The following is an 18,571-nucleotide window of genomic DNA, read 5'->3' on the forward strand; positions in this document are numbered from 1 at the left end:
TTTGCCAATGATACCACAGTGCTCGGACTTATATCCAACAACGATGAGACAAACTACAGGACAGAGGTGCAACAACTAGAGTCATGGTGCCACGACAATAACTTGGTCTTAAACACCAAAAAGACCAAGGAGATCATTGTAGATTTCCGGAGGAAGGGTCATAACAACCATCTGCCTCTCTTCATTGGCAGTGAGGCGGTGGAGAGGGTGAGCAGTTTTAAATTCTTGGGGGTAACTGTGACCGAGGACATGTCCTGGGGCAACCATATCACCTTAGTTGCACGGAAGGCCCAACAGCGCCTCTACTACCTGAGGAGACTACGGAGCGCACACATTCCCAGACCTCTGATGTTGAACTTCTATAACTGTGCCATCAGCAGCGTCCTGACGCATGGATTTCTAGTGTGGTTCCCCAGCTGCACCAAGGCCGACCAGCAAGCACTCCAGCGGGTGGTGAAAGAAGCTGGCAGAATTATTGGAACAATTCTGCCAGAGATTAGTAATATCTTCCCCACTCGCTGTCTGAGGAGGGTGCACAGTATCCTGCGGGACCAACATCACCCTGCGCGCCACCTTTTCCACCTGCTGCCCTCAGGGAGAAGGTACAGGTCTATACAGGCCAGAACATCCAGACTGGCCAACAGCCTGTATCCACAGGCTGTGAGGCTCCTGAATTCTGCCCCCCTCCCCTCTCTGCCCCCCTCTCACGGACAATAACCATATCCAACTTCTTAATAGCACTGAACTGGTTTGCATTGGTGCATTAAATCTTTATTCTCTCCCCCCCTCTTTCTTAAATAGACAACCATCATATCTCACAGTACAATAATATTGAACGGGTTGCATTGTTGCATTTTGTCATGTTTCTCAGGTCTTTGTCTGAATGTCCTATGAACATTACCTGTCTTGTTCTCATGTTGTTGCTAAGGATTGTCTCATTGCACTGAAGTCACACTGGGTTAAATATTTACACTTGGGTTTTAAGGGGTATTTGTTTGTTTTTTTTACGGGTTGTACGGAAGCCCCAAACGCAATTTCATTGTTCTTCGACAATGACAATAAATAAATACTTGACTACTTGACTTGACTGATCAGGGAAAGCGGAATCACATGGGGAAAGCAGCTGATAACAATTAACATAATGACAGGACAGGGGACGTGAAGCTAAATACAATAAACACAAGGATCCTTCAAAATAAAACGGGAAACATAACGAGACCCAGACATGACTCGAACTAGACAAACAAAGAAAACTTGGACATGAAACATTACAGACAAACACACGAAGACTTAACACAGGGATGAGACAAATGGGGAGCTTGATAAATCATGAATTAAAACTGTAACCCAGGCATGGCAGAATGTAACTAGATAAACTGAAATGAAACTAGACTGAAAAGGAATAACAAATACATCAAGAAACTCAGAATACTGTATATGCAGTTTCATTCTACCCACTGCTCGTGACTGCACCGTGTATCGTGCAGGTAGATCACAGGTAGATCGTGGGGTGGATGAGGTTCGTCCTGAGTTCCTGAAAGCTCTGGATGTTGTAGGGCTGTCTTGGTTGACACACCTTTACAATGTTGTGTGTAGGGGTGGGTTTTGACTATCGATTCTAGCTTGGATAATGTGATATCGATTCATTAAAATCCTGAATTGATTTTTTCATATATAAATTTATTTTGCCTGAAACACCAGAATCTAAGGTTAAACCTAGCAAAATTTCAACAACCACCAAACAGCTAAAACAATAAATGAGAGCAGGTAAACAGATTCTGCACAAAGATGTAAACACAAAGCATGGACCCGCTGACGGATCAGAATCAGTGTGATGTTGCACGGACACGGTCGGGGCTGAAAGCCGACAGCTCACCGATTCTGATGCATTGGCGCTTTGTGTTTAGGTCCATTTTGCGCTAGATTCGGAAGCTGTAGCTTTTATCTCTCTCCAAACAATATTGACTGAACCAGCAGCAAAAGAAGATCCAAACTATGCTTCACATAACATCGTCATGAATTCCCTCTTACTTTTGCTGTTTTGCTTCCACCATGATAAAAAAAAAAAAAAAAAAAAATCACACTTCATGTACAGCTCTCTCTCTCTCTCTCTCTCTTTCAGTGTACTTCGAGAACAGTTTCCCATCAAAAATCTCTGTTTTCTGCATTATTTTCTTGCTTACTACGCACAAGTCTAGCGTTGTTTACAGCGCTGTCGGACGCTGTGTTTTTTTTTCTTTTACTTACTTAGGAAAAGAAAGCCTAATTTCTGCTGTTGAATAGGCTACTAAACAAATTTGAACTTTTTAAAATTATGCAAAATTCCAAAACACTTAGCTATGTCTCTAATAAAACCTCTGTAACTTTGCTTTGCTTCACTTCAGCAGCATCAGGTAATGTTCATATATTGATTAATGGTTTTCTTTTGTTTTTGATCTACTGCAGAATATTTTTAAGGTCATCTGCTATAAAATCCCATGTCAGGAAAATCTTCATGTTTTTCTGTGTTTTAGCCTCAGATACTTTGACACAAAGGCATCTGCTGTGATACTTACACCTTTGAAAAATTCTAGCAAGTGTCAGCTTTCCTTTTTATAGATATAAAAATATGGATATGTACTGATAAGTGATCAGAATTATAAGAATTATAATATTTTAAGAATGACTTGACAGGCTCAGAAAAGTCAAAAATAGTGAGATATCTTGCAGAAGGATGCAGCAGTCTCAAAATTGTAAAGTTTCTGAAGCGTGATCATCGAACAATCAAGCGTTTCATTCAAAATAGTCAACAGGGTCGTAAGAAGCGTGTGGGAAAACCAAGGCGCAAAATAACTGCCCATGAACTGAGAAAAGTCCAGCGTGCAGCTGCCAAGATGCCACTTGCCACCAGTTTGGCCATATTTCAGAGCTGCAACATCACAGGAGTGCCCAAAAGCACAAGGTGTGCAATACTCAGAGACATGGCCAAGGTAAGAAAGGCTGAAAGACGACCACCACTGAACAAGACACACAAGCTGAAATGTCAAGACTAGGCCAAGAAATATCTCAAGACTGATTTTTCTAAGGTTTTATGGACTGATGAAATGAGAGTGAGTCTTGATGGGCCAGATGGATGGGCCCGTGGCTGGATTGGTAAAGGGCAGAGAGCTCCAGTCCGACTCAGACGCCAGCAAGGTGGAGGTGGAGTACTGGTTTGGGCTGGTATCATCAAAGATGAGCTTGTGGGGCCTTTTCGGCTTGAGGATGGAGTCAAGCTCAACTCCCAGTCCTACTGCCAGTTTCTGGAAGACACCTTCTTCAAGCAGTGGTACAGGAAGAAGTCTGCATCCTTCAAGAAAAACATGATTTTCATGCAGGACAATGCTCCATCACACGCGTCCAAGTACTCCACAGCGTGGCTGGCAAGAAAGGGTATAAAAGAAGAAAAACTAATGACATGGCCACTGTTTTGGAGGAAGGAAGGTTCAGGGTTTCAGTAGTCATCATCATGGGCTCATCGGATTAGAATGAGAATAAGCAGTCGTCATTTGCAGGTTTTGTCGTTTTATTGTATAACAGGTAAAGGAAAGAAAGACACACATGGACTGCTCTCTCTAAAAAGGACATAAAGTATGATTTAAGTAACTCAAAATGATACATGAACTCAGGAGACTCAAAGAGAAACTCACCTCAGCTGCCGCCCCATGTGGGAGTGAAGAAAGAGTGAGGGGTAGGTGAGTGCAGTCCTTATATAACGAGTGACAGGTGAGTGCAATTAAGGCCAAGCACCACACCCAATCAAAGGTGAGGAAAAGAAACAAGGTGCATCTGGTGAAGTGAATGTGCTGAAAGGTGAGCCTTTTCAACAGCCGCCCCCATATTTCTACTGAGAAATATGTTCAAAGGATTAAAGATGCTCTTTTTCACAAAGCGGGGGCAGAGGAATCAGACATGCTACAGGTCTACTATAGGTTCAGGGGGTCAACCTAGAGGTCGACAATGCAGGCCAGACAGTTCAGGGGGCCGACCATGTAGCCAGCGGTGGCGGCAAAGCAGGTCCAAATGCCAACCACGTGGGATGCAGCAGCAGGCCCAGACCTGCAGACCATTGGGCAGTTTTGCAGGTGCTGGGGGCAATGTACGGGGCTTGGCAGAGGCAGGACCAGGTGGTGCAGGAGCAGGCAGCGCCCTGACCACTGGCGGAATGGCAGCCACAGGCAGTGGAACTGGTGATAGTGGCACTGCCGGTGATGACATAGGTACTGCTGCTGGTAGAGTATGAAGAGGCTGAATGAATTCAGAGCCATCAGCGGACACAAGGATGTGCTGGAGTGGTTCTCCTGAACCTGAACTGGAAGATGTGAATAAACCTTGGGCATGCGTGGAACTGCTCTGGGGTTGGAAGTCTGTGATTGGACCTTGGAGTGTCCATCCTAAGCGGGTTTTGACTGCTGCAGGAGATCCAAATGGTCCATGTCTAACTGGTGCAATAGGCGTAATAAGGTGGGTATGATCAGAGCCTATGAGCAGTAGTGGAGCTGCTTTGTTAGTAAAGGTTAATGGGATACCTTGAAGATGCTTGTATCTCCGTTGAAGAGAGGATACGGGGTAGGTGTGGTCTGAAAGTGCTAAGTGACTTGTAGCGAAGGCATTATTAATTGTGTAAGTTTTCTCTGGATGTGCGATGGGAGAAATCTGGAAACTTACACAAGAACCTTGAATGGTTTCAACTTCTTGATGGACAGTTCTGAGTGATAATTTTTCAGCTTTCCCAGTTAGGTGGAGATGCTTAGCTGCAGATGTCAGAAGCATGGTACGTTGGGAGCCATCGTCAAGTATTGCATATGTTTCCAGGGTTCTTTTGCCATTACGCAGGAGCACTTTCACAACCTTTAAAAGGACACTAGGGCGATCGCTAGGTCTATCAAAGTACAGTGTCCTCACTACAGGATTAGTTTCAGTTCTAGGTCTCTGATTCACCTCACATAGGATCTGTAGATGTCTTTCCATGCAGGTGGCACATGCTTTCCTCAGATCACACTTCGCAGCCTGATGAGTTCTAGCACAACGCCAACACCGTTTGTTTGTCTTTATCCAGTTTATTTTCTCATCCTTTGTCTTCTGAATAAACTCGGGACACTTACTAATGTGGTGTTCAGGTGAGCGGCAATATGCACATCTTGCCTTAGTCATTATGATGGGTTGTGCTGCCTGTACAGGATCGGATGCATTTGTCCCATGTAATATTGTTGTGAGTGGAGAGGTGTACTTATGGGCAGGTCGTGGCTGGTTAGAGGATGAAACAGGACTGTCCTTTCTTGGTTGACACTTGCATTCCATTTGCAACCAGGATGAGAACAAAGGTAAGTCATACATCATATCTCCTTGTTCCCTGTAAATGTGCCGTTTGAAGCGACTGGAATGCTCTGCGGGCAACTTTTCAAGTAGGCGATCGACATGGGAGCCACAATTTAGTTCTGTCCGTCCTTGATCACCCATAGTGCTAAGCAAACCAACTAAAGCTTGTACACGAAGAGCAAAATTATCAAGACTCTGACCATCACCTGCTCTGATAGGAGGCAGTTCCAGTATATTCTTTAGCTCTTTCAATGCCAGCTGTCTTGGTTGCCCATAACGCTCATCAAGAGCTTTGGTGGCTTGAGTGTATGGGTCAGGAGCATAGGAAAAGGAAATAGCTAACCGTTTAGCTTGGTCTACTTTCAGATGATCGAGAAGGACATGATATTTGAAATGCTCTGTCTCATGAGGGTCAAGCAGGTTAGTAAGGGCCATTCGTAACAGCCTATACTGGATTTCATCTTCTCTGGTAAGGTCTGGGAAAGAAGGACCCTCAAGCTTATACACATGTGTTCTAGTGCTAACAGGGTGACTAGAACTAGCAGTAATGGGTACTGAAGGGTTTTGTGCATGCAAACCATCAGATGTAGCTGGTTGCTGCTTTACAGGAGGGTGCTGCCTTGGTTCCGGAATGCAGACAAGAGGTTGAGCGGGGTCTTCATCTAGATGAACAGCAGGTTGAACACATGAAATCTGGTGGGGACCTTGCAGTGGTGTGGCCAGGAAATTAAAAGGAGTCTCATCTGGTGTAGGAAAAACTGGTCTAGGCAAACCACTTGAAGGAACTGCAGCATCTAATATTGTTGAATTAGGGAAAGGAGGGCTAGCAGCCAGAACTGCACCAGAGTGACGGCTAACCTGGGGGGGCTGAGAGGGTGACTGACATGTTGCTGGATCAATCACTGGGAACTGCTCATGTTGCTGATGTGTTTGGGGAATGGCTTGTAAACCGCAAACAGAGGATTTGCTTTCATCAGAGACAGTGTGAATTGAAGATCTGGAGGAACTGCGAGAATGGGGAGGAGATAACTGAATCATGAATTGCCTAATCTCCCTCATTGTCATCAGGAGTTCCCTCATGACCTCATCTTGGTTGGTGGGTAAAGGAGCAGGGGATGTCTCTGGTTGTCTTTCTGACTCTCCGACAGGATCTTGCAGCCCATGTGTGTATGTGTCACTATGCTGGCATTCTGTTTGACTCTCTGTCTCACATGTAGCTCTTCTAGCTCCAGGATACTGAACATCATACTGCTGCAGGTAGGCAGGAGGTCGACTATCACGACTGGATCTTCTCAAACCTTCAGTCAATGGCTGCTTTGAATCCATGACGCTAATACCACTCCGGCTCGGAGGACCATGTTTTGGAGGAAGGAAGGTTCAGGGTTTCAGTAGTCATCATCATGGGCTCATCGGATTAGAATGAGAATAAGCAGTCGTCATTTGCAGGTTTTGTCGTTTTATTGTATAACAGGTAAAGGAAAGAAAGACACACATGGACTGCTCTCTCTAAAAAGGACATAAAGTATGATTTAAGTAACTCAAAATGATACATGAACTCAGGAGACTCAAAGAGAAACTCACCTCAGCTGCCGCCCCATGTGGGAGTGAGTGAGGGGTAGGTGAGTGCAGTCCTTATATAACGAGTGACAGGTGAGTGCAATTAAGGCCAAGCACCACACCCAATCAAAGGTGAGGAAAAGAAACAAGGTGCATCTGGTGAAGTGAATGTGCTGAAAGGTGAGCCTTTACAACACCCACCTTGTTCACCTGATCTGGACCCCATTGAGAACCTGTGGTCCATCATCAAATGTGAGATTTACGAGGAGGGAAAACAGTACACCTCTCTGAACAGTGTCTGGGAGGCTGTGGTTGCTGCTGCACGCAATGTCGATGGTGAACAGATCAAAACACTGACAGAATCCATGGATGGCAGGCTTTTGAGTGTCCTTGCAAAGAAAGGTGGCTATATTGGTCGCTGATTTGTTTTTGTTTTGTTTTTGAATGTCAGAAATGTATATTTGTGAATGTGGAGATGTTATATTGGTTTCACTGGTAAAAATAAATAATTGAAATGGGTATATATTTGTTTTTTGTTAAGTTGCCTAATAATTATGCACAGTAATAGTCACCTGCACACACAGATATCTCCCTAAAATAGCTAAAACTAAAAACAAACTAAAAACTACTTCCAAAAACATTCAGCTTTGATGTTAATGAGTTTTTTGGGTTCATTGAGAACATGGTTGTTGTTCAATAATAAAATTATTCCTCAAAAATACAACTTGCCTAATAATTCTGCACTCCCTGTATATCTAACTGATACCTCTTGACCTCATGCACTTACTCAGGCTCTTTCCCCACCAGAGAGGTGACATCCCATGTCCCAAAAGGTAGTCTCAGTACGGAGGAATCGGTCCACCATTTAACACATAATACATCCAACCCCTACAGAAACCCCCGAGAACATGGGTCACACAAACCCCTCCACCACGATAAGATAGCGATTCATGGAGGGGCTAACAATAGGGATTTCTTTTCTTTGTAATAGTTTTATTATTTGAAACTAAACATATCTCCTTCCAAGTTTGACCAGGAAAACTGAAGCATGTTTTCAGACAATTTCTGTATACTTAACCATAAGTATGTTTCATGGGATAATTGTGTTTTTCTACCCTAACCTATGCAAAGTAAAATAAACTGAGTAGTTTCAATCAGAACTACCTAATGAGTGAAACACATTTTGGCTAAGACTCTGCTGAGACAAATTTAAAGCAGTACTTAATATATATCAGGTTAATGTATCGTGTTTCACATGATAATTCCAATGACCTAATTCCACAGGACTTACACTGACCTACACGTGTGTCAGTGTAACTCTTGATGGTAACATCAGAGTTTCTGGATTTGTTCCTATAGCACTGATTTTAAGAGTCCATCAAGCCTGAGCCTATAAATTAACCATACTGTCAATAGCAGTAAAGAAGAATACTGTTTGGCAGAATGTACATACAGCTAGATGAATCCCTGGAGAGTGGCGTGAATGGCTCCGCTGTAATGCAAGGGAGAAACAGAAAGAAAAGAAAGGAGAGATGAATATTAGGAATATTGAGAAAGATAGAAATGATATACAGATGAGGACAAAATATTTATCCAGGTATGTTCACCAATTTCTCGATTGGGGAACATCTATAAATTATTATAGCTAATTACGTATATTATTCTAGTTGACAAATTTTTATTTCTTTGTGTGAGCCCCACCTAAGTGTGCAAAGGGATCACTGAGTTACATTAGATTGGAAGGCAGGTGGGGCAGGGGAGAATCAACTCATCACTACCCTCCACATGCCATAAGATATGACTTCCCACCACCATCCCAAATAACCCCCAAAACCTATAGGAAGCCCTAATTTCCTTTGCATAAATACAGTCATTATGAATCTTATGTTTGAATCGGCTAGGCTTTTGCTATACATTATAAAAAATTGTAAGAAGCAATACAGGTAAAGTTCAATCCCACCAGGTTAGATACCCAGGAGCAACAGCAGGGCCAACAACCACCCACTCAACCTCCCCCCCTGCAATCCCACCCAACAGATCCAGTTTCCCTTGCTGGTCCACTGTAGCCCAGCAGGGGAAATGTGTAGGCTCAGAGCCTCCAACAAGGGATCCACTAAAGAGGCAAAAAAACAGGGAATGGGGAATGAAAATTGGTGCAAAGGGCAACAATATGTCTACTAACAGATCTAATCACAAGGGCGAGGTGAAAGCAAGCAACTAGAGAGAGGCCGGGTGCTGTACATACAAACCACACTGAGGCTAGCTCATGTTAGGAATAAAATCACAGTCAACCTATCCATTATTTCCTACAGTACGGAGGCCCCTTGGTCATTTATAAAAGAAAGCTTGCACTCACTGGTCCTTATCATTTAATATTCAAATAATTAAAACTAAATGCACAAAACTCAAAAGCTAGGACATGTTCTCTGATGTCTTTCTTTTTACTAAAGATCACTAAGCATCACTGTTTATTACACACCTATTTAAAACAAACTTTAAAAAAAAGTGACGTTCAGCAGAATTCAGTAATATTTTTTTGTGTTTCTATCCAGCATTGCGTCTGCTCCCTTCAGTATATCCTGCATTCTGTGATTGTCACAGATATATCAAAGAACATGCCACCCACTGTTCCTTCTGTTGTTGTCTGTCAAGTCGGGCTGGCAAGGGAATACCCTGAAAATTAAAGCAGATCTGCACATACTTTTCCAACCAAGATCAAGTGATACTACTGAGAATCAGAGGTACAAGAGTAATCCTACATGTGCAGCAGGCACTTTCTAAAAGGCCATTAATCCTCCATTTCAAATTTTTTATTCTTCACAGTAATGCAATTACCATATTCCTCTTTCTGTAAATTTGGGATCCAAAGCTATTTGGAAGAGCTATCAAAGTTTCAGTTGGCAGCAGAAGAAAAACAATACCGTACAAACAGCAGGCAGTGAGCCAGGGTCTAATCAGATTACGTTAGACTTCACCTCTCCTGTGAGAAGAATCAACAGCAGCTCTTCCCACCCTGTGGGTGAACAGGGCACTTTGAATGCATGAATCGATTAAGATCACGCAGGAAATGAGATGCTTCTAATATTTCTTAGGCTCTTGTGAAAGACTCATTTAGAGATTTTCAGCTTTGAATAGATCAATAATGAAACCTTGTGGGCCTCCACAAGCTGCAACATGCACATTGGCCACACCACAGGAACAACTTGGATTGGCATGCTTAACTGGATGTAACCTGTTAGGATTAGGTTAAGTGAACAGCAGTTGGTTGCTGACTGGCCCTTGCATTCAAAGAGTGGGGTTTTGCCCAAAATGATCCTTGGTGGTCAGAGACATTATCTGATCATAATGATGACAGAATGTCATCTACAATTTCATAAAGACCAGAAAAAATATAGCAGTAAAACACAACTCTGTTGCAAATAAGACAGATTAATATGGTTGAAAATTGTTAATCTTGGGATTTTAATTCACTCGCTGGCTGAGCATCAGACACAGCGAGGTCCAGCTGGTGCGTAAACCGGCGAAGCGCTGGCAATACGCCAGGGAAACACAGCCTGCAGCTGCAGCAGTAGCAGTGTTAACACACATAGCAGCCGAGCCGCACAGTGCCAAGCGACAGGGTATGCTTGAATGTTGAAGCCGTGTCCCTGCTGTGTTTCCTCACTGTAGCCGAGCTACTCGCTAGCCGGCAGCTGCACAGCATGGTCCGACCAGCGCATAAGCCTGTTTTTTTTCGCGGCGACATGCCAGGGAAGGGGGACCAACCAAGGGGAAGCAAGGGCCAGCTAGGGGGAACCAAGCTAAGGGATACCAGGGGAAAACCGGGGCTACCAGGGGACCAAGAAGGGAGAAATACATCGTCCACGGAGGATGCCGAAGCACGCTCCAATAGACGCACACACACAGTAGTCTCAAGGTAAGCACATAATTCAATTCAACATATAAGACTTCAAGAATGCACAAGCATCTACTTAAAATCTATTTATTTAATCTATCATCTATGATATCATTATGTACAATTCTAATGTATTTTGTTCATCTCCTTTAAATAAACAGGCAGCCTTAAAGTATGAAATATTCATATAAAAAAACAAAAACACATAAATGTGTCTACTGTCTCAGTGGCTGATAGTGGTCCACAAGTCTCAGTGTGAGCTTGAAGCCATTTACAGTGGGGCAAAAAAGTATTTAGTCAGCCACCGATTGTGCAAGTTCCCCCACCTAAAATGATGACAGAGGTCAGTAATTTGCACCAGAGGTACACTTCAACTTTGAGAGACAGAATGTGAAAAAAAAATCCATGAATCCACATGGTAGGATTTGTAAAGAATTTATTCGTAAATCAGGGTGGAAAATAAGTATTTGGTCAATAACAAAAATACAACTCAATACTTTGTAACATAACCTTTGTTGGCAATAACAGAGGTCAAACGTTTACTATAGGTCTTTACCAGGTTTGAACACACAGTAGCTGGTATTTTGGCCCATTCCTCCATGCAGATCTTCTCGAGAGCAGTGATGTTTTGGGGCTGTCGCCGAGCAACACGGACTTTCAACTCCCGCCACAGATTTTCTATGGGGTTGAGGTCTGGAGACTGGCTAGGCCACTCCAGGACTTTCAAATGCTTCTTACGGAGCCACTCCTTTGTTGCCCGGGCGGTGTGTTTTGGATCATTGTCATGTTGCAAGACCCAGCCTCGTTTCATCTTCAAAGTTCTCACTGATGGAAGGAGGTTTTGGCTCAAAATCTCACGATACATGGCCCCATTCATTCTGTCCTTAACACGGATCAGTCGTCCTGTCCCCTTGGCAGAAAAACAGCCCCATAGCATGATGTTTCCACCCCCATGCTTCACAGTAGGTATGGTGTTCTTGGGATGCAACTCAGTATTCGTCTTCCTCCAAACACGACGAGTTGAGTTTATACCAAAAAGTTCTACTTTGGTTTCATCTGACCACATGACATTCTCCCAATCCTCTGCTGTATCATCCATGTGCTCTCTGGCAAACTTCAGACGGGCCTGGACATGCACTGGCTTCAGCAGCGGAACACGTCTGGCACTGCGGGATTTGATTCCCTGCCGTTGTAGTGTGTTACTGATGGTGACCTTTGTTACTTTGGTCCCAGCTCTCTGCAGGTCATTCACCAGGTCCCCCCGTGTGGTTCTGGGATCTTTGCTCACCGTTCTCATGATCATTTTGACCCCACGGGATGAGATCTTGCGTGGAGCCCCAGATCAAGGGAGATTATCAGTGGTCTTGTATGTCTTCCATTTTCTGATGATTGCTCCCACAGTTGATTTTTTCACACCAAGCTGCTTGCCTATTGTAGATTCACTCTTCCCAGTCTGGTGCAGGTCTACAATACTTTTCCTGGTGTCCTTCGAAAGCTCTTTGGTCTTGGCCATGGCGGAGTTTGGAGTCTGACTGTTTGAGGCTGTGGACAGGTGTCTTTTATACAGATGATGAGTTCAAACAGGTGCCATTCATACAGGTAACGAGTGGGGGACAGAAAAGCTTCTTACAGAAGACGTTACAGGTCTGTGAGAGCCAGAGATTTTCCTTGTTTGAGGTGGCCAAATACTTATTTTCCACCCTAATTTACAAATAAATTCTTTACAAATCCTACCATGTGAATTCATGGATTTTTTTTCACATTCTGTCTCTCACAGTTGAAGTGTACCTCTGGTGCAAATTACTGACCTCTGTCATCATTTTAAGTGGGGGAACTTGCACAATCGGTGGCTGACTAAATACTTTTTTGCCCCACTGTATAATGTTTAAGTAGTTTAATTTGTAGGTGCTGACGATAAACACATTTTGAATGAAAGCCGGGTAACTTTGGTAGCACAGAAACAAGTGGCTATTCTTTGTGACCGTTTGGATCAGTCCCTCATATTACCATTATTTCACCCAAAGGCACCAAGTTAATACTTAAAAAAGCTGCAGCAATACACACAAATATAAACAGTACTTGGTGACAACTTTGCTTTTAGTTTACACAAACTAAAAGAAAAGTTTGCTTTTAGTTTGCGGTCGACAAATGCGCCGTCGATTTCCCCAAATTTGAAGTGTGGTCTGGTGTAGACTTCGTGGTCCCATATATCCCACAATTCATAGCGCAGCGGTGGGTGTGGTGGATTTTGCCGAAAAATACGGCAGACGGCTGGTGATGTGCGATACCACTGATTTCCTTTCCGATCCAATACCAAGTAAAATTCAGAGTGGTATCGGCGATACTGATCTGATATCTTTCATTGTATCTCAAATTATAGCTTCATCATGATTACAAGACGTCAGGTTACTTGTTCTTATAACTTAATAATAATAATAATGCAGAATTGTCATATAGAAATAAAAAAAACTGAAGTTGTGTGCCATTTGAGCATGTTGCCTGACTGCAGCACTAAAGGACTCCGCGAGAGACGTCTGTCTCGCATGCCAAAGGGCTGCCACAAATTTATAAAGCCCTATTTCGCACATGACTATTAAAAGTGGAATAGGAAGTAGTTCCTTCCAATGTAGACAATCCGAATAATATAGTTTCTTTCCACTCTGTTCCTGTTAAAGATAAACTACAAATTTACCCTAAATTACTAAAATATCGATATTTTAATATGAGAATCGATTCTAGAACATAAATGACTGGTATCGCAGCAATCGATATTTCAGTATCGATCCGCACATCACTACAGACGGCTGAAGTGGGGCAGCCGAAGACTAAACTTTCAACAGTACTGAATATGATGTCACTTATTTATGTGCAAATGTTTAATAATGAAGAACATTAAAACATTACTGTTGGCCACATGTCGGCAAAGTTATGTGGCATTAGTGATGTTAGTACTTTCAGCGTCAGCTTGATTTTAAAGCCTTTACTTTAAAATATATGCCGTTCAGTAGTTGACCTTAATCTTACAGAGAATGTGATAATTTTAATGGATAATTAAAGTCAGTGATATATTTAAAAAAAAACAACAAGTTGAAAATTAGTGAATGCTGCTCGGTTTGCAGTCCTGAATATCACAGCACAAGCAGGATTCACTATACTGTTAATGTTAGCTATGTTATACTGCTGCCTCTGGTGGTGTTCTGTTCGGACTTTAACGTTTGTTTGAACGAGCTGACGGTTCACTATTAAGCTGAAAGAAAGCTGCTTTAATCACAGGAGTCACACATGTGTCCACTGTACCATCTGGGAACTCTTCTTGTTTAGCACTCCTAATAACACAAACACTAAATTAGGGGTGGGCGGTATAAACGGTACACAGTAGAAACGATATAAATTTGGCCAACGGTAGAGATTTTGACTATACCGCTCTACCGCGACAGCGCATGTTGATGGTGTCATCAAGCTGCGCCTATTTTGGTATTGCAGCAGCTGCAAACAACATCATCTGCAAATTATGCCGGGCAACAGTAATAGCAATTAGACGAAGCACTTTTGGAAGATGGGGAAAGCCAAAAACTGTGCTTCCTCCACTTCCCTACCATTGATTCATTAATGCTGAATTCTCTCGCAGCTGCTCTATTCCCATGTTGTTGCAGTATATTACTGACTAACCTCATATTGTGGATGGATTATCTCAGTTGTTCTCCTGACTGTTTGGTCCATTTATAGCATCCTGCCATGCAATTGCATTTGTCCCTAACCACAAGAAACCCTCACGTTAACTTTTATCGAGTGGAAAAATGTTAGCGGCCATCCTTCAGCTTCACTGTGCTAATGTTATGCTAACGTGGCTGTTAGTTTTTAGTTTTCATTTATGGTGGAAGTGATAGCAGAGCTGTACTTAAATTTTTTCAGAAATTTCTCAGTCAGAACATGGCATATCATGTTTAGGTGGAAACTAGTGAATTCAATTCCTGCTAGCTTCTAACTCCGTTGAATTTAATAAATTCTGTTTTCATGGATGCCTGGATGTTAAACTTAATGGTTACACCTGGTTTTATTAAAGATGAAAGAATTTAGACAGTTTTTAACTCTCAGTGATCCTGCAGTGTGTCATGGTCCTGGGTCAAGCGACCCAGTATTTGAGTTCCATGTATCTTCTGTATTCATTTGCACCTAGCTTAGTTCACCTAGTTAATTTCTAGACTGCAGTTTAGTTTTGTTCCTTAGTTGTTTATGTCATCTCCCCCTGTACTAAGTCTCCCCGGTTCATGTGTCATGTCTAATCTCCATGTTTCCTGTTTTACTTTGAAAGTCTGTCAATACACTGTCATGATCAGCCTGCGGCGTGCTGCTGCTCCTCGAGATCGACATCCAGGACCCCCACAGCGTCCTCGTGATGCTCCATGGAGGGCGAGACAGGACGTAGCAGTGCTGTCAGTGTATTCAGTTTCACTCCTCCTGTCCTGTCGTTAGGTTCATGTGTGTCAGCTGTGCTCCCATGTGTGGCCACTTCCCCTGATCATCCCTCATGTGTATTTAGTCTCTGTGTTTCATACAGCCTGGGTCGCGTCGTCTGTGTTCTGACCTCCATGTTTTCCCGGTCAGTCGTTGCAGCGAACATCATTTTGTGTTCTGTATTCTGTGTCATGTGACTTTCGATTTGATGTGTTGAAATCATCAGCGAGCAGTCCTAGTTGTGTGGGTGATCAAGAAGTAACTCCTGTTACCTCAGACAATTTAACAATTACCAAGCCACCTCATGCCAGGTTTGAAACTTTGCGTGAACAATTTACCAAGTCTGAAGAGAGACTGCCTAGCTTTCCTCAGGGAGCAACTAAAGACTGTTTGTACTGCGCTGAAGTCTCTGAAGGGGTGGGGGCAGCAGCTGTCCAGTCAGCACCCGTCCTAGTTCTGTCCCAGACTCCTCTTATAACGGAGGTGAGTGACTGTGCTTTTTCATCTCATGAGTCTGTCATAGTGGAGTGTACTGGGTTGCCCTTTTGTGGGCCCAGCTACAAAGAAACTGGTGCCAAAGACTGCTCTACCATTAATCATGATTTCATAGACATCCATGCTGTGGCCGACCTAACTCTGGTTAAGACTGAGGGCCAGTCAGAGTCGTGTTGTGATAATGAGAGGACTGTGTGTAACAGTTTTGATAAAGCGCACAATGAAATCACAAACCATGTTCTTGACTCTGTAGAATTCAGGACTTCTTCTAGTGTTGCTCCCATAGCCGCACCACATGAAGCCAAGGTTCATGTGACAGTGAAAGAGGTTCACACGTCGACTGTACAGTCTGCTTCTGAGCCTGCTGGGAATGGTTGTGAAACATCTAAGTTTCAGTGCCAAGGGCTGCGTGAGCTTTCTCTCCGCCTTAGACTGTTTTCTACAGCAGCCTTCCTCGTCAGCTGGTGGTTCGGGAGAACCACACCAGCCTCATGCCACGCCAGCTGGAGGGCCCGGGGAGCCCGTCCAGCCTCACTCGTCGTCAGCTGGAGGGCCCGAGGAGCCCGTCCAGCCACACGCCTCGTCGTCAGCTGGAGGGCCCGAGGAGCCCGTCCAGCAGCCTTCTTCGTCAGCTGGAGGGCCCGAGGAGCCCGCCCAGCCACCATCGGCTTCTGCCTCTGCTACGCCCGGGATCGCCGGCCACTTTCCGGGCCGTCGGCTGGACATTGCCGTCAGGGGCGGCCTCCTGACCTGCACCACCACTGCCTCCTGCGTGGGCGGCCTCCTGATGGGCGATGGCGTGGCCTGTTGTGTTGCCAACCTAGCGGGTCGGCCCCCTGAACGGATAAACTGTGACCTGTGGTGCCCTCGACCTCCGGGTCGGCCCCCTGAACTGATAAACTGTGACCTGTGGTGCCCTCGACCTCCGGGTCGGCCCCCTGACCTCATGAACTGTGGGCTGTTGTGTTGCCGCCCTCCTGGCCGACCCGCTGAACTATGTTTGGTCTACTGTCAGGTGCTCCAGTGTTTTCTGTCAGCTGTTTTTGGTTTCCTGTTCTGTACGCACCTGGGTCCATTACACACACCACCGCACGGCCTGTCTCTGCAGACCGTGACACAGTGCTCGTTTGACTTTGGGACCTGAAGAGGACGGAGTTTTGGACCCGAACTGCTCCGTGAGGCTCCTGACTACGGCAGTCGTAATGCTCCGGCAATCCATCAAGCGGTGCGCCTTCAGAGCTTACCAAAGTTGTACTAAAACATTTTTGAAAGATTTCTGCACGTACCACATAAAATCGGTGCAAGGTCAGTAAGCACAACCAGAATTCACACATAAGGCGCAGTGTGCCTTATAGTGTGTAAAATATCTTATACAGAAGAAAGGAATACAGTATATCGCGATATATATATAGTTACAGCACATGCTTCAAATTATACCGTGATATGGCTTTTAGGCCATATCGCCCAGCCCTACACTAAATCCTCGTTCTCTTGTGCTGTTTTGTAGAAGTGTATACATCTGAGATTGTTACCTGTCTCTCTGTCCTGCACTCTCTCTTTTTCTTTCTCTCTGATTGTGTAATAAAAGTATGAACATATGAACATGTATTTATAAGTTACATTTGTGTTTGAATCCTGCAGCTTATCACACATTTGATTTCCATGTGTGACAACTACAAGTGTCCAGAGTGAGGACAGACTGAGGGACCCACCCCTGATGATCCACCAGGACAAACTGGTGTGTGTGTGTGTGAGGAAGAGGAGGAGGAAGAGCCAGTAGCAGCTGACAGATGGAGAGGATAGACATACTGTTCCCTAGGGCTGCTCAATTAATCGAATTTTAATCACGATTACGATCTGGGCTTTCAACGATCATTAAAAATGACTGAGCCAATTATTAGCCCCTCCCTCATGCTTTACTCTCGCACTGCTCCGTGTGGCAAATCCAGCGCACCTCTCTGCATTTCGAACACGCGTCACAACAATTAAGAGCAGCGGTCCCCAAACCCCGGGCCTCCGTGAGTCGTTTGGTACCGGGCCGCGAGAGTTGAGGCTCAGGTGTGAAATGTATGGTTTTCAGGGTTTTTATTAGTTTTCAGCGTTATTTTGTTATCGTTTTGATTGTTAACTCGGTTTTCCTGGGTCTTTTCATGTGTGTTATGAATAAATGGTCTGTTTTTCAGTACCGGTACTAGTTTTATTTTGATGTATTTATCCGCGACACCTTAAAGGCCAGTCCGTGAAAATATTGTCCGTGGCGCAAAAAAGGTTGGAGACCGCTGATTAAGAGGACCCGAGGGAAGCTCGGAAAGCTAAGCAGAAGTTATTTGGAGAGGAGAGTGACTGCCGTTGGTTGAAAAGAGAGATAAAAAAAAAAAACTTCAGTGGTGTTGCACACTATTTTATATTATTTTTTTAAAGTCATTATTCAATACATTGTTATTGTTAACCCTTTAAAGCCGGTCAGAGCAGCACGCTCCGTTTTGTGTAACTATTTTTAAATCCCTGTAGAACCTGAACCGTGTAAGCTAGTGCAATATTTTTTTTGCATATGAAACCAGAGGAGTTGTACTTACATCTTATGCCATCAGCTTGTCCTAGGTCACGGTTTCCTTCCACATAAAGCTTTGCAAAAATTGCATAAAAAGCGCTTGCAGGAACAAAAACATAATATTCCAGAAACACGCTTTGCCTATCCGATCAGCTGTTTGTAACACTTCCCACAGTGAAACAGACGTCAGCGCGAACTATCGCATGTCCGCCATTTCCTGCCCGAAACCGGAAGTGGCGTCATTCTCGCGGAAAATGTAGTTTTTTACTTGTAGGCCTTAA

At 44.0% G+C, this 18,571-nt stretch overlaps 1 protein-coding gene across 1 annotated transcript in view; it reads right to left on the reverse strand.

Annotated features, from left to right (window-relative positions):
- The window catches only part of LOC113033089 (voltage-dependent N-type calcium channel subunit alpha-1B-like), a 326,109-nt gene that overhangs the window by 25,744 nt on the left and 281,794 nt on the right, over nt 1-18,571 (reverse strand). Inside the window, exon 47 of the mRNA XM_080308904.1 lies at nt 8,348-8,386. Coding sequence (XP_080165030.1) covers nt 8,348-8,386 — 39 coding nt within the window. The remainder of the gene's footprint in view (nt 1-8,347; nt 8,387-18,571) is intronic.

The sequence above is a fragment of the Astatotilapia calliptera genome, chromosome 12 (assembly GCF_964374335.1).
Source record: "Astatotilapia calliptera chromosome 12, fAstCal68.1, whole genome shotgun sequence".
Lineage (NCBI taxonomy): Eukaryota > Metazoa > Chordata > Actinopteri > Cichliformes > Cichlidae > Astatotilapia > Astatotilapia calliptera.